The 15,969-nt window shown below is 39.8% G+C and overlaps 1 protein-coding gene across 2 annotated transcripts in view; it reads right to left on the bottom strand.

Moving 5' to 3' along the window:
• Window positions 1-5,663: 5,663 nt before the first annotated feature.
• scara5 (scavenger receptor class A, member 5 (putative)) overlaps window positions 5,664-15,969 on the bottom strand; it is a 67,647-nt gene continuing 57,341 nt past the window's right edge. For both annotated transcript variants that reach the window (XM_058756581.1, XM_058756582.1), the window contains 3 exons: window positions 12,081-12,146; window positions 7,710-7,898; window positions 5,664-7,280 (listed from right to left, as the gene is read on the bottom strand). In XM_058756581.1, the coding sequence (XP_058612564.1) occupies window positions 7,147-7,280; window positions 7,710-7,898; window positions 12,081-12,146 (389 nt within the window). In that variant the 3' untranslated portion in view covers window positions 5,664-7,146. The remainder of the gene's footprint in view (window positions 7,281-7,709; window positions 7,899-12,080; window positions 12,147-15,969) is intronic.

Raw genomic sequence — 15,969 nt, forward strand, 5'->3', positions numbered from 1 at the left:
ACTTTTATTTATCAAGTACATATGAAATTCATCAAATGTCTATGAAATGATTTTAACTTTGTCACAAACAAATTCTATTTTCATTTACCCAAGCAAGGTCTCTGAGAACCTGACACATTGCTCTTCTGGAGACTCAGGAAGGTTGCAGTTCTGGAAAATGATGGTGCTGGAGACTAAATGGTTCCTGATGGTTTCTCACCTAATTCTTGACATTAATTCCTAATTCTTTTGCAGTTAACATGTGTCTTTTCTTCTCCACCTGTTTTTTTCTGACCTTGCTGACCCAATGAGCATTTCGCTGCCCAATGGTCATGCCTTAACTTTGCTAATTCTATTATTGCATTAGTATTGCATCCTTCTCATGGGCATTTAATAATTGTTTTACTTTTATTCTTGAGTTCAATCTCATTTTTGGCTCATTTTATCTGTAAAAGAAAACCTGCCTAATAATTCTGCACACCTGAAATAAGAAGTTTCTGACTATCAGCCTTCATGGGCAATTATATATCACTTATAAATGATTAAATACAAAATTGATAGTAGTTACTAAGATTGATGTGGTTTGGAATTGGTCAAATGTTCTTGGAAAAAAAATATGACCAGAATATCAACTTGCCTAATAATTCTGCACACACTGTAATTGTCATACCATTCAAATTTCATATTCAGAAATTCTTTTAACCCAAAAAGCAAATTATTCTCCCTTTGAACTGGTTTTCTTTAAAATACAAATCCTGTGTAATCCCAGGCTATCTGGAATCAGACGTACCTTTAAAACTGAAATATAATTTAATTTCTTTCACATGTGTTTCATAAACACATAATCCTCTCTGGATTACAATCCGCCATCAAAATGATAAATTTAATTATTCCAGCTGCTGTGAGAAAAGGCTATAAACGATCACCTGCAGGATCCTCAGATGCGATAGCATACTAGCCGGGAAAACTTCTGTTTACAGATGTGACGTAATGACGCAGTGCCATGCTCGAATTTCCCACGAAATCCTACCCGTACCACTCAAATTACAAAACATTATTATAAGCTAACCGCTGTGAATCGGGATAAAGTAAGGTGATAGTTTTGAACACTGGCTGGTTATGTACTTACTCAAATACTGATTTCAGATCATTTTTAACCAAAAAGTTATGGACCGCAGCTTTGAATAATGTAGTTTTAATTAATTTAATGCATTTTGATACTTATTGCGTGCATAATAGAAAAAGGAGAATGATATTTAATAGCTTCTGATTGACCTAGTTTGCCAAGCCCTGTCTAATAACACACAAAACCTGCACCACACATTAATAAAAGACAGCCAGGTTTACCGAACCTTCACATTTAATGGTATTTCATTATTTGTAATAGTCATTCATAACAACATTTGCAATTGGTTTGTAAAAGGTGTAATTGTACATGTTTGAGGTGAGTTTTTGCTGCGTTCACACCGTTTGGTCAGCAGGTGGCGCCAGCCTGTGGGGTTTTCAGCACTTTGAAACTGTGAATTACTTTGCAAAGCAATGGGTGCGAGTCGACTAAGCCTGGTTTCTCCCATCACTAATTTCACCAGTTTTGAGGGGGTTTGGGGAAGGGAATCATGTTGACTGCTGAAATAACAGCGACATGAATTATTTTGTTGTTTTGCCATCAGTGTTTGAAATTCTGCAATATATTATTTAGCGTTAGTGTTTAAACAGATATATAACTTGATTTTTAGGTGGCCTCTGGTTTGGCCCCGGTGGTTGGCAGTCTTTGCTGAATGGTCAAATCTGTCTCCGCTGGAATCACCCCTATAATGCAAAGGCTGTCCAGCTGTTTGATCTCCTCCATAACGCTTCACAAACAATATTCTGCGTTTGATCTGCTCTGTGCTATCCTGTCTCTAGACAGATCATATAGCAGGAACTCCAAACGTCTTTGAGCATCTTACACAGCGTGATAGCAACATCTTGAAATGAACGGGTTTTTAACTAGGTAAAGAGCCAACCTGTTGTTTTCAGATTCTAAATGGATGTTACAGGCATTAGATACACCTAAAACAATACTAAAACAATTCCCCCTCAATAAGCATTTAGAGAAACGTGCCGTAGCCTTTCTGATTGATGAACAACAATCACTTCTATATCATGACTTTCTCTGAATTATGACTGAAATTTACACGCCGCTTTCCATGACAGACGGCCGTGGCCATAAAGTTCTGTTTTCAGACAGAGAAGAGAGAGAGATTGAAAAATCAAAGAACCATTGATAGCATTCTTTTTATAATAAGAGTATAAGGCTTATAAGAATAGCATAAGTACTCAATAGGCCTAAATACACGCATATAAAATGTTATCTTAGAATAACATTAATGTAGTATTTTTATTCAGTTCAAACGTTTATTTAGAATGTTAGTAGTTGTGGAGGAATTTGAGAAAAAAAAGAAAAAAAAATGCTTCCCAGAAAAAAATTAAATAAATACATAAAAATTTAAAAGGGGGTCAGGTTCATAATAAGGTCAGGTTAGTCAGCATTATATATAATACATAAATAAGCAATATATTTGTTACAGTATTTATTCATCTTTGTTAACAGTTTATTAGCTGGTGGTGACTGCATTAAAAATTGAAATCTATCACAAACCTAACTCTGTGAAACATTAGTATTATAAGAATCTTAAACGTTAAAAGTATCTTTAAAAGATCCCTGATCACGAGATCAAGAATGCTGAATTCTAAGAGAAGTCACTGATGAGATCAAAAATCAAATACTGCTACAACTTCATGATTTTATTCTTACTCTGCTTCTACTCTGGAGTCCTACTCTCTCTCTCTCTTTCTCTCTCTCTCTCAATTCAATTCAAATGAGCTTTATTGGCATGACTTGCGCAGTATTTCCAAAGCATTGTCCATTACATGAATAAGGAACAAACGATTATATAATAAATAAAACAAGAATAGATCTGTAAAATAATTAAGTACATGTATACTTTGTTTGTTTGTTTTTGTTTGTTTTTTCCCACAAACAAGAAAAATATTTAAGACATTGTTAAAAAAAATTTAAAAAATAAAATAAAAAAATTTACAGTACAAGAAATGATCTTGCTTCAGTCTTAGTTTGTGACAGGCTGATACATATCTTGCTGCTGTTGTGATCATTTTGGAATTCTCCCCTAAAATGTGACTTAATTTTTCTGCATTTGGTAATGCCATAAAACTTGGCTTAACTTGTTAGAATTTGGGGAAATATTCTCTCTCTCTCTCTACACACACACACCCTGTAAGGGCTGTTACCTGTAATTTCATAGTCTTTTCTCAACATTATTAACAAATTAACTATATGGCATAAGTCAGAGTTTAAGTCTCAAATCTTCTGTTTATGTCTAAAATTATAAAAAGTAATGTCCCCCCAACAAACTGTATTTCTGTTTTTTTATTTTTTTATTTAGGCCTTCTCATAGTACAGAGACTGCACTTATCAGAGTTACAATTGATTTACTTGTGTCGTGTCGGGGGTCCTCATTTATAAAGTATGTGTACTCACAGATTTGATTGTAGAGTGTGCGTAAGCTTAAATCCACTCCAACGCTCATATTTGTAAAAACTGTCTTTGACGTTGAAAAGTGCTTGGCGTCACGTCAGGGTCTGAGCAGACGTACACACTTTTTCTTGTCGAAGTACTGCAGACTTTTGAAAATGTAAGCTGTTCTTGCAGCTCGCTGTTCTAAATTATGATGATTGGTGATCTTTTACATGTTAATGAAATTAATTAAGAATCGTTTACAAGGCAGAGAGCTGAAACTACTCAGTTGTGTGCAAGTTCAAGATCATTTGCGATTCATAGATTTCACATCTGAAAGAGACGTGTACGTGTGTTTTCTGTTCGTACGTTTATTTTATGAATCACACGTATGCATATTCGAGAGATGATCATAAGATCAAATTTAGGATGGTTTCTGCGCAACATTTTATAAATGAGGCCCCAGGACTGGATTTGTCTTCTATTGCTATTATAGCTTAGTGCTGCATTTGACACGATAGAACATAAGCTTGAGAATGTTGTTGCAATTACATTACCAGTTTGTTTGTGTCAATGATGAAGTATCAGACTAATCACAATTTAGGTGTGAAGTACCACAGGGCTCAGTATTAGGTCCCATAATCTTCACTTTCTATATTTCTCCCCTTATGGTATATTATCAGGAACAATGGCAGTAGTTTTCACTTTTATGCAGATATAATAAAATATAATAAAATACTTAACTACATAATACTATTATTGTTAGAAATTGCAACAAAATAAAAATAGAAATATAAACTTTTGAACTGCGGGTTTCGTCTGGTCAGAGGAGAACTGGCCCCCGACTGAGTCTGGTTTCTCCCAAGGTTTTTTTCTCCATTCTGTCTCGGAGGGAGTTTTGGTTCCTTGCCGCTGTCGCCTCTGGCTTGCTTAGTTGGGGACGCTTAATTTCTAGCGATTATCGCCGATTTGATTGCACAGATACTATTTAAACTAAACTGAGCTAGACAATGACATCTCTGAATTCAATAATGAAATGCCTTTAACTGAAAATTGAGTTATACATTACATATACATTACTGACACTCTATCCTCCAATTTGATACTGTTAAGTGCTTTGACACAATCTGTATTGTTAAAAGCGCTATATAAATAAAAGTGAAAAAAAAAAAATGATACTCAGCTTTATATTCCTCCAGTTTTGGCGAAAGCTGTCAGTTTGACAAGTTAGGACGGTGTGTTTGTGATATTAGAGATTGGATGGCTAGTAATTTCCTTCTTCAAAATTCTGACAAAACAGAGATATTTGTTATTGTACCAAAAACTCAGAACTAAAGATAATTGAATATAATCTGTCCATTAATGGATTTACTGTTACGTCATCTTCTACAGTCAAGAATCTGTGCTTTATATTTCATAGCAATCTGCCTTTGATCTGACCATATTTTCAGTGTTTGTCAGTCTTTTTCCACCTTTGAAATGTTGCCAAACAAATACATTTACTGTCTGTCTCTAATGTAGAAAATCGTATTCATGTATTTATGAAATCATGATTAGATTACAGTAAAGTCTTATTGGGTGGATATCCTGCATGCTTAATAAATAAGCTTCAGCTGTTCCAAAACGAAGCAGCTAGAGTGCATGCTAACTCTTTTCCCACCATTGATGGAATTTACTATTGCTATTTTTTTTTCAAGAAATAAGGTTGCTAGTACAGCAAGAATTTATTCCATCTACGCCACAGCAAAAACTATGGAAGCCCTTTTCCACAGCTGAATAAAATATAAAAATACACGGAGCAGAGCAAAGCTACAAACCACCACTCAAAACAAGAGCACAGAAGCAGATAACATGACAAAGCCCCCCACTTAAGGAGCAGATTTCAGGTGCTGGCAGATGTCAGATGAAGCTGGAGATGACCACTGTGGAAAAGGGGACCATGGTGAAGAAGGCTGATCATTGCAATGGTGGAGCAATCAATCAGCACGGGACCTTGTGGAACCGATGGAGCTAGAGACCAGGGTGGAGCTGGCGACTAAGCAGAGATGGAGATCACCACTCCTGGCCATGACAGTTCAGGCAGGGAACACAGTTACTCAGATTACTCCGGTGTCTGTGCGACAATCTGTGATGTGATTGTTCCAGCTGCTACTATCTTGGGCCATTCTGAATGGAGGTCCGTAGATGACCACCCAAATGTGCTGATAATTAGAAACTCCATGGCCATGAATTTCCCTACACATGTGTAGCTGAAGGTGTTCCCAAGGTGTTTTGTTAGGGCTGGTAGTCCAGTCTTCCCACTGACTGCACAGATCATGGTCCTGGACCGGTCCCTCAATGTCACAGTCGATGCTTGGCCACCAAACCAGGTCCTGGCATCTTTGCTTGAACTTTACAATGCGCAGCTGACCCTTGTGTGTGTCATTGAGAGACATGTGCATGCATGCTGCCCGACACTACTGTATAGAGACCGCTGGAGACACAAACATCACTCCAACACCTCTCTCTGTACAGCACTAGACTAAACCACAATACATCAGGGGAGTGGCCTGCACTAGTCAGAAAGCATGATAATCAGACACTCTCTGCCTGTGAATTCTTTTGCATATTTCAGATTTCTGACATCAGGTAGGCTGACAATACTGTATTTTTGGAGGGCGGCGCATTAAAGAAAGCATACATGGCCGACATCTGAAATTGCTTACAGCACTTTTAACATGAAAATGAACCGTTGGACAAAAAAATGTTTTGAGAAAACATAGCTTGTCCACATCTCATTCCATTCACTAATTTGACTTTGATCACTAGAAAATCCAAAGTGGGCAAATCAAGCCCATAGTCATCCATAGGTTTGATAAAATATTCAAATTGATTTTGTACATATTGCATGTTGCAATTAATCACTCTTTGATAACTGATGTTTAGAATATATATTTTATTGTATCATTTGCATTATTCACATTGGATAATGCTATTCAACACTAAATTGGATGAACCAAAACTGATATTTTACTGTTATAATGAAGCTACTGAACAATTAATACTGACTGTAATTGGTACTCACCATTAACTGAGGTATACAATTGCTGACCATGTCATGACATGTCTGTTGTGGTCAATGTTTTAGTTAGGCACATTTGCAACTACATAATCATTTTAAATCCTTATGAGTTAAAAGTTATAAAAATATACTAATGTGTGTCCATAAATCTCTTTGGAAAGTTAAATGCATCTATATATACACAACGTAAACTGCAACTGGGTTTTTGTTTAAAGAAAAAAAATACTTCTTGCAAAAAAGCAGCAGCATAGCACACACACACACACACACATACGCACGCGTGCGCAGACACACATACACACGCACGCGTGCGCACACACACGCACACACAGAGAGATTTCTACTACATGTGGGATATTCTTCCCCCATTGGATGGATATGGCTGAAGTATTTGGGTAGTAGTTCTTTGCAGGTAGGATGTTGACCCTGTGTCTGACCTCCAGGGTCTGATCTTTTACTCTGCCACAGACTGGTTCATAAGTCTTATGCTGTGTGGAAGGACACAGACACAGCTTCCTCAGAGCCTACAAATCATCCACACTTACAGCTTAACTGTCCATTTTACAGGATGTTGAAGACTTGAAACAGTCTATATGTTACAGGTCACCCCTGCATCTTCTACGTGACCGCAGTTGGTTTTTCCCCATCCTGAGAATTTACACTGGTGAATAGAGTCTTCAGTACCAACACAAGCAACATCATCCATCCAGATTAACCCAGTGCCTAAAAGAGAGAGGAAATGGATCTCATACAATTAAACCATAAAGACTGATGAGATGCATAATACAATGGACATGCATTTTAAACATTTGACAGACTCTTTTATCCAAGTTACATTTGAGATTTAAGGTATGTTTAATCCACTCTTTCAGCTACAGAAAGTCAAGGAGTCAAGCAAGCAAATTTGTGCAAATATGACTAAAAACCCTTTTAGAGCACATTACTGTAGAGAGCACTAAATGCTGTCACTCTTGGGGGCTTTTGTAACTCTTTGCAAGCACATCTGTAGATGCCTTGTCGCCATGTTCTATGTTTACTTTTGTATTTTGGTATATGCTTAAATTTTGTACAGCACTTCGGCCAACAGCTGTTGTTGTTAAATGTGCTTTATAAATAAACATGACTGACTGACTGCCTTGAGGTCACTCTGACCTTGTCCAAACCGGCCCGTTTTGTGGATTTCTTTGGCGCCACGGTAGCCCAGCATCCTGCACACAACGTCTCCATCTTTCATGTCCCAAACATCATCACACACTGTCCCCCATCGAAGCTCATGGAACACCTCCACTCGACCCTCGTGAGGCCCAGAGCCGTTCACCAGCCTTACCAGAGTTTCTTCCACTGAAACACACACATTCATCAAAGAGGCAATCCATTAGAATAAAAGCATATAGAGAAATACTTAGTCATGGAAAAATAAATTGACTTTGTGTCACAGGAATTAAGTGTGTCTGTGTGTGGTCCAGATTATACTGTAGATAGGAATATACAAGAAATATATACATGGTAAATTGGTATATCTACATCTACTGTAATTGTGCAAAGCTTTAAAAAGAACGTTGCAGGATGGGATGGAGGACTAAGCATGATGTTACAGCATGTCAGTGTTTTTCAGCTAAGGGCCATGAGCTCACCTAAAGGGCATATTAATCACTATAACTGTGACTTCAAACAATTTTCAATTAATCGTCAATTCTAATTAGAGCTAAAATTCTGTTAATTCTCTATAAAAGCTTGTGTCAAAACAAAGTATAGTCAAAACACACACACACACACACGTCTGGTTTGCTATCCTTGTGGGGACTCTCCATAGGTGTAATGGTTTTTCTACTGTACAGACCGTATATTCTATTGTCCTACACCAACCCTACACCTAAACCTACCCCTTACAGGAGACTACAGGCATTTTAATATTTTCAAAACACTTCATTCTGTGTGATTTATTAGCTTGTTTACCCGTGACACGAGTCCCCATGAGTCTGTGTGTATTCAGGTTTAAGTCCCCACCTGATAGAAAAACAGGTACACACACACACACACACACACACACACATGTTCGTTTTTGTGAAAAGTAGGCGTAATGGTTTTTATACTGTACTTACTGTATGTGCTATTGTCCTACACCAACCCTACACCTAAACCTACCCCTTACAGGAGACTGTGCATTTCAACTTTCCCCAAAAAAACCTCATTCTGAGTGATTTATAAGCGTTTTGAAAAGTGGGGACATGGGTCAATGTCCTGAGATGTCACCTTCACCTCGTAATACCTGCCATACCCTCGTCATTATACACATCTATGTCCTGACTTTTCACAAAACGCACGCACGCACGCACGCACGCACGCACGCACGCACGCACGCACACACACACACACACACAGACAGACAGACAGACAGAGACACAGAGACACAAGAACACACATACAATGCATAGGTGCTTTCCGAGACTCTCCACAGGCGTAATGGTTTTTATACTGTTCTAATCAAATCTTCTATTGCCTAACCCTACACTGAGAACATTGGCCTGATTACTCAGCCATTATTGGAAACTTTCAGCTGCTGAAAATATGGGCAACATATGAGAAAAATATACATGTTCACAGGGAACTTCTGCAATAGCATCAATAACTAAAAGGTTTTGCAACAATTTCCCCAACAAAAGAATGACATCAAGGCTTAGCTTTATTGTTATTAAATGTGTAAAACATGTATTTAAAATTCATTCTAAACTGTCTTTTCGAACATTTAGCTGTTAAACAAAATGTGCACTCTTCACTTTAAGTAATGCAGGTGTCACAAATGATTTTGTGCTCTATACTGTATAATCTAAGTTTGTCAAAAGTATGTAAAAATAAAGGATATGCACATAAAAACAAGTGCCTATAATGTGTTTGTACTCTGCAGCATTTCAATTCACAGATAGCTTGATCTCACAATTTTTTACTGCTTTCCAAGACAGAAGACACATCTACAGGGTTTGAGAGCTATTTGAGAGTTTAAAATCCTAAAGAGATGATGATTTTGACACAGCGAAAGATGAGCTTTCACACAGTTGTTTTAGACACTGACAATAAGAGCAAGTTCACGCAGAGTGTTTGTATGGGTCAAAGTTTAGACTTTATGACATTATCGCAGAACACACCGAGCACTGTAGATCAATGAGATGGCACAGTCTGAAAAAAATATCTCATAAATGCGTAACAGCTGTGTGATTGCTGGCAGCGAACACACACCCACACCGCAGATTAAAGCCACATGCATGAGCCATGAGAAGAGTGTGTGTGTGCTCAGAGAATGAGCGAATGAAAATAAGTATAGAGAATGAAAGACTGCATTACAACCAACCGGTGATGGTACAGAAAGTAGACAGCTGCTGATACATTTATTAAAACCATCTCTGTGATCGCTCACTGATGCAGCTTTAAAAAATGAATGTGCGATGATGGAATGATCTTAAGACACACCTGTTACATCTGAATATTTCCCAATGAATAAGAAATAAAGCATGCCCTTTTGGGTTTAGCATTATCATCAATGTGACTGTCATTAAGGATGCATGTACATAGGCTCATAATAACGGGTAGACGCCTTAGACACTTTGGGAGAAGATGACATATCCTGGAGTATGGCGTTCCTATTTTAAGTGCAATTCAGTCATTATTTACACACTTTCAACGTTCCAAACAATCTGCTGTTATTCAGACACTGTATGTTACATTTGGTTACTACACATTCATACATACTGGGCATTAAATAAATAATGCTAAATAGACTCAAGGTGCTGTTTGAGAGGCGAATTATCAGGTAATAATGACTTGAGGTTTGTTGGGTTCATATCCCCTTAATCATATAAACGCCAGGATATGCTTATGCTCTCTGAACCATGGCAAATATGAAATGACTTTATGGACATGACCTGCTCACCCCACGTGGATACAGTTACCTCCCAGCCATGATGGCTCATTGTTTACATAAGTAACGTTTCAAATCATTAGCCTAGCCCCACTACATTCAATGCTGTTGTTAGCACTGGACCTGTGTCTTCCTCTCATTCGTCTCAAAACACTCTTACAAGTCAACATCTTACACAGCTGTACAAAACCTGGGGCCTCATTTATAAAATGTTGCGCAGAAACCGTCCTAAATTTGATCTTACGATCTTTTCTCAGAAATGCGTACGTGCGATTCATAGAATGAACGTACAAACAGAAAACGAGCGTACGAGCCTCTTTCAGATGTGCAATCTATGAATTGCAAATTATGTTGAACTTGTGCGCAATTGAATGGTTTCAGCTCTCTGCCTTGTAAACGACTCCTAATTAATATCATTAACATATAAAATATCACCAATCATGATAATTTAGAACAGCGACCTGCAAGAACAGCTTACATTTGAAAAATTCTGCATTACTCCGACAATAAAAAGTGCGTACGTCTGCTCGGACCCTGACGTGACGCTAAGCACTTTTCCACGTCAAAGACCGTTTTTATAAATATGAGCGTTGGCGTGGATTTAAGCGTACACACACTCTACGATCAAATCTGTGCATACGCACGCTTTATAAATGAGGCCCCTGGTCTTCACTCTCTGTTTTACTCTAACCATATTCTACATTCTAGAAAGAGCAGCCTGTCTTTAAAAAAACTTTCCAATCTAAATCTTGTCTATTGCATATAGTACTAAATGTCTGTTTACACCACACCAGCTGCCTCTAAATGTCATAAATCACAAGCAAGATTTTCTGCATCAAAACCATCTACACTGAGCCACTATGAGCCAATATAAAACGTTTATGTGCTTACCAAATCAGACAGATTGTGCAGTCTTTATATATGTTAGCAAACCACACAATGGCTAATAATAAACCTATATTCTAAATCCCCTTAGAAATTCCAGAGGTAACCCATGGCAAATTACCATCCTACAAAGTGATTTTATGACTCTGCTGAAAGGTGCGCTTATGTTGAACCTTCTGCTATAGTGTTTCCTTTAGTCTGCTGCTTATTCGATTCGCTTTTGGTGTGAAAAGACCATTCGTGAGACCATTTCACTTTTAAACATTACGTTTTGTGCTCTGTGGGTGTGTGTTCAATGTTTATATGAGAATAAGAGCCTATATTAAATCTGTTCATCATATAAAGTGATCGTGTCTCTTCAGAAAATCTGGATTAAATTGCTTAATCCATATGATTTTTTTAATTATGTCATCATGAACTTTTGAAGCATCAAAGGTTTGGTCCCAAAACAAAATGTTGGAGGCAGGGTGAAAAATGGTCATTATTACTTTTTTTTTTTTAACAAAAATATTCTCAAATATAGGTGAGTCTCAAGGAATAGAATCATTACAAATGCATGACATTAACATATATTAACAAAATACTTACACTAGGCACTATATGTAGTAAAAACATATAAGTGCAATGTTAAAATGTAGCGATTTATAATATTAACAGAGATAAAAACATATCAAATTAGCTAGCTGCATGTTCATGTTTACCATCTGAATGTATAAAATCTTCACCTGTTTTCCCTCCTTTGTCTCCACGCTCTCCTTTCTCTCCTTTCAGTCCTCTTTCTCCTTTCACACCTGCAGAAGTAGCAAAGACTCATGTGTTTACTGAACAGTACAATTATTCACATTTTATTCTTTTGTAATCAGTGGAATAAAGAAAATTATACAGGTTTGGAACAACATAAGGGTGAATAAATAATAATCTTTTAAAACTTTAAATGGGTCATGGGGGACCAAATCTTCCTCGAAGTTGTGATGAGCTGTAGAATGCACTATGAACTTAAGTCACAACCACCAGATCTGCACTACAAACACAAATAAGTTAATCTAAAAAGTCATTTTTGCTTATTAGTATGGTTGAATTGGATCATTAAGTGTCAACAGCAAAGACACTGGTTAATAAAATGGGAATTAAATACATAAAGGAAATTTGTGTTTTTGTTTTTGTTTATACATTTTTAATTACTGCCGGTTTGCATCATATTCTGAGTTTGCATTTCACTGTTTTTATTCATTTTGAAGAATACCAAATCTGTTTTTGTGCTGTGAGATGAGTAAATGCATGTTGACATTTAGTCTAGAACTACAGTAAGACCATGTTCACACACAACGCCTCTGCACTTACTCCTGATTTATCTCAACATGAGGACAGGAGAGCTGTTAGTCACCACATGGAAAACAAAGGAACTGTATGAGGGTAAAATGACGTCAAAAAGATTTGCATGCGCAGGGTAAGATTTGTGAAAGTGTACATAAGATAGCAAGAGTAAATTAATTTTGCATTCGCAAGAAAAGATTTGTAAAAGTGCAAATTGCATTTCAAGCGTAAGAAAAAAAGATTTGCAGCCTTTTACTGTTTTTTGTAAGTGTATATCATGTACTGTGAAACTGCAACTTCATGCTAAGGCAAAATAAATATGATCTGTATTCTTCTGACTTTCATTTTTCCGCGCTTACACTTCTGGCACTGTTGTTTCGCCCAAATACAGCCAAAAGTATTGCAAGCCTGTGCCCAGTGTTTTGCAAGTGAAAACAACCATATCAAAAACAGCAAATCAGATTGACTGCGTAAAACCAATATGTGTGTGTAGAAAAAAAATCGTTGCAACAGTCTAAATGACTTCTTGCGTGCATAGAGAAAAATGTTCCCCAAATAACCCGCTTGTTACGGTCGTGTATGCTAAGGAGGCGCACGACGAGGAGTAGAGAAAACAAAAGTCTTTTATTAATAATCCACAGTAGAATTCCAGGAGCATTGAGTAGCAAAACACTTATGGCAAATGAAATAGCAGACAAGGAATGGAGGGAGAACACAGGCTTTAAATAATAAACGTAATCAAGGGGAAAACAGAAACAGGTGAGGATCTAATTAACCAATAGGGGAACAGAAGAAACTAGGTCATACATGTGACAGAACGCCCCCTCCGGGAACGGCGCGTCCCCGCGTCTACGAAAACAGTCCAACAGAGGAGGGAGGGTGGGGGTTCTGGAGGTGGGTGTGGAGCAAGAGGAGGGCAGGCAATGGGAAAGGGGCAAAACCAAAAGTCAGTCCAAGGGGGAGTGGAGGGTGGGAGGAGCCAGGGAGGAGCCTGAAGCAGGAGAAGCCAGGTGGTTATCCAGAGGCCAGCCAGGATGGCGGCCCACGGCGGAGTCGATGGTGGGAGGAGCCATGGTGGAGAATGGGCCAACGACACCAGGGGGCCGACTGACGGAGACTGCGCTGCTGGAGAAGGAGACCCAGGTGGAACGGGGCAGACGGAGAGGATCCGGAGGGCCAAGGCGGAGCTGAAGGCTCAGGCGACTGAGGCGGAGGCAGGGATCCGGAAGACCGCGGTGGAGCTGGTGCGACTGAGGACGCAGGTGGAGCCGGAGGGAAGGAGGAGCCTGACAGAGCCGGAGGGATGGAGTGACGAGGCAAAGCCAGAGGAGTGGAGTCCCGAGGTGGCGGATGGTCGACGACTGACCAAGGCGGAGCCAGAGGGACGAGGGAGCCCGGTGGAGCCAGTGGGATGACGGGCAACGGTGGAGACGAGGGAGCTAGGAGCCGAGGTGGAGCGGATGGGTCGGAGGACCGAGGTGTAGTCAAGGACTCGGAGGCTGGGAGTGGAGACAGGGGATCCGCACCTCTGGGCGGAGCTGGAGACTGGAAGTCCCGAGGCGGCGGAGTGGAGCGCATGGCACGCGCTGACTGAGGGTGAGCTGAGGGACTGACAGGCATCAGCGGAGATGGAGGCGAAGAACTGGCTGGCTTGAGAGGAGGCGGGAGAGGGAGGCTGGGAGGGACCAAAGGAGGACTTGAGCTGGACGGAACCAGCGGAGACTCTTGAGGGCGCTCTTGAAGCGCGGACTCTTGGATGCACTCTGGAAGCGCGGATTCTTGGGGGCGCCTTCGTGGCGCAGGCACTGGGAGGCGCTCTTGAAGCGCGGAGCTGGACGGAACCAGCGGAGACACAGGAGATTCAGGGCTGGACAGAACCAGCGGAGACACAGGAGATTCAGGGACACAGGTTTGTACTTCTCCCCACCAGTCAATTAGGTCCATCTGGAAAATTTCTCTCAGTTCCTTTTCATATTTCCCAGAAACCAGTTGTAGCTCACCCTCAGTCGTAGGAGTGTGGGTGGGGCTTCCCTCCAAGCCCTCGAGTTCCACCAAAACTCCCTCGGCGACGGATGATGTTGCCGGCTCACGCACTTGGTCAGAGGATGGTCGTGACTCAGTCGCAGTGGGCTCAGGCAGTATCTCCGTAGATCGGAGTGACGGCTGGCTGGTCTCTGGCAGTGGTGGAGTGGGGCCGGTGGTGATATCATCCTCCACAGGGCCGATGGTGAAAGCTGACTCGTTGTGTATCAGCACCCACTCCACACAAGCGGCAAAATCCTCTTTGGGACCGTTCGCTGGTAGGCGTGGCTTACACTGCTCGCTCAGGCTGATGATGTAAAAGACACAGAGCGAGCGGTCCGGGAAATGGGTAAGGCACGCCAGATCTAAAAAGTCCCTTGTATGGTCCTCCAGCGAATGGTCCAACTGCTTCAGGCACAGGAGTTGGACGCCGGGCAGATCCATTCCGGGAGAGGACAAAACAAAACACAAAAAAATAAATAAACAGAAAGAAAAACGCCGCCTAAGTACTTAACTGTTTCGGTCTGCTATTCTGTTACGGTCGTGTATGCTAAGGAGGCGCACAACGAGGAGTAGAGAAAACAAAAGTCTTTTATTAATAATCCACAGTAGAATTCGAGGAGCATTGAGTAGCAATACACTTATGGCAACTGAAATAGCAGACAAGGAATGGAGGGAGAACACAGGCTTTAAATAATAAACGTAATACAGAAACAGGTGAGGATCTAATTAACCAATAGGGGAACAGAAGAAACTAGGTCATACATGTGACACCGCTATGTACGTCTGCGTACTGTCCTACTCGTGTCACCGTGGGTTCTTATGGGTTAAATATAAAGTCAGTCGTATTAAAAATATGTTATGGCATGACACCTATACGTTACTTAAGTAAACAGACATGTTTTTTTATGCATAGTTAATACATTATTAGGCTACTTTGACCATCATAATCTAGGTGACAATCGAGATATTTCATGATACAGTTAATGCATTAATGCGTTAACCCCCGTGCCCCTCAAAAATAATCAGTGCATGATGCCGCTGGCTGGAGGTACTGGTCTGCTTATCTATAATGATTCGAAATTTATTCCTTTACATTCTCTGGGTATTAACAGCTCCTTTGAATCACATTCAGTCACTATTACCCACCCTTTTAAAATCCATTTTGTAGTTATTTATCATCCCCCAGGACAAGAAGGTAACTTCTTTCCTGAGGATGGTACTCCCCTAGTTATGCTTGGAGACTTCAACATCCACCTAAATAAACCTCAGGCTGCA

This window comes from Onychostoma macrolepis, chromosome 20, assembly GCF_012432095.1.
Source record: "Onychostoma macrolepis isolate SWU-2019 chromosome 20, ASM1243209v1, whole genome shotgun sequence".
Classification (NCBI taxonomy): Eukaryota; Metazoa; Chordata; class Actinopteri; order Cypriniformes; family Cyprinidae; genus Onychostoma; species Onychostoma macrolepis.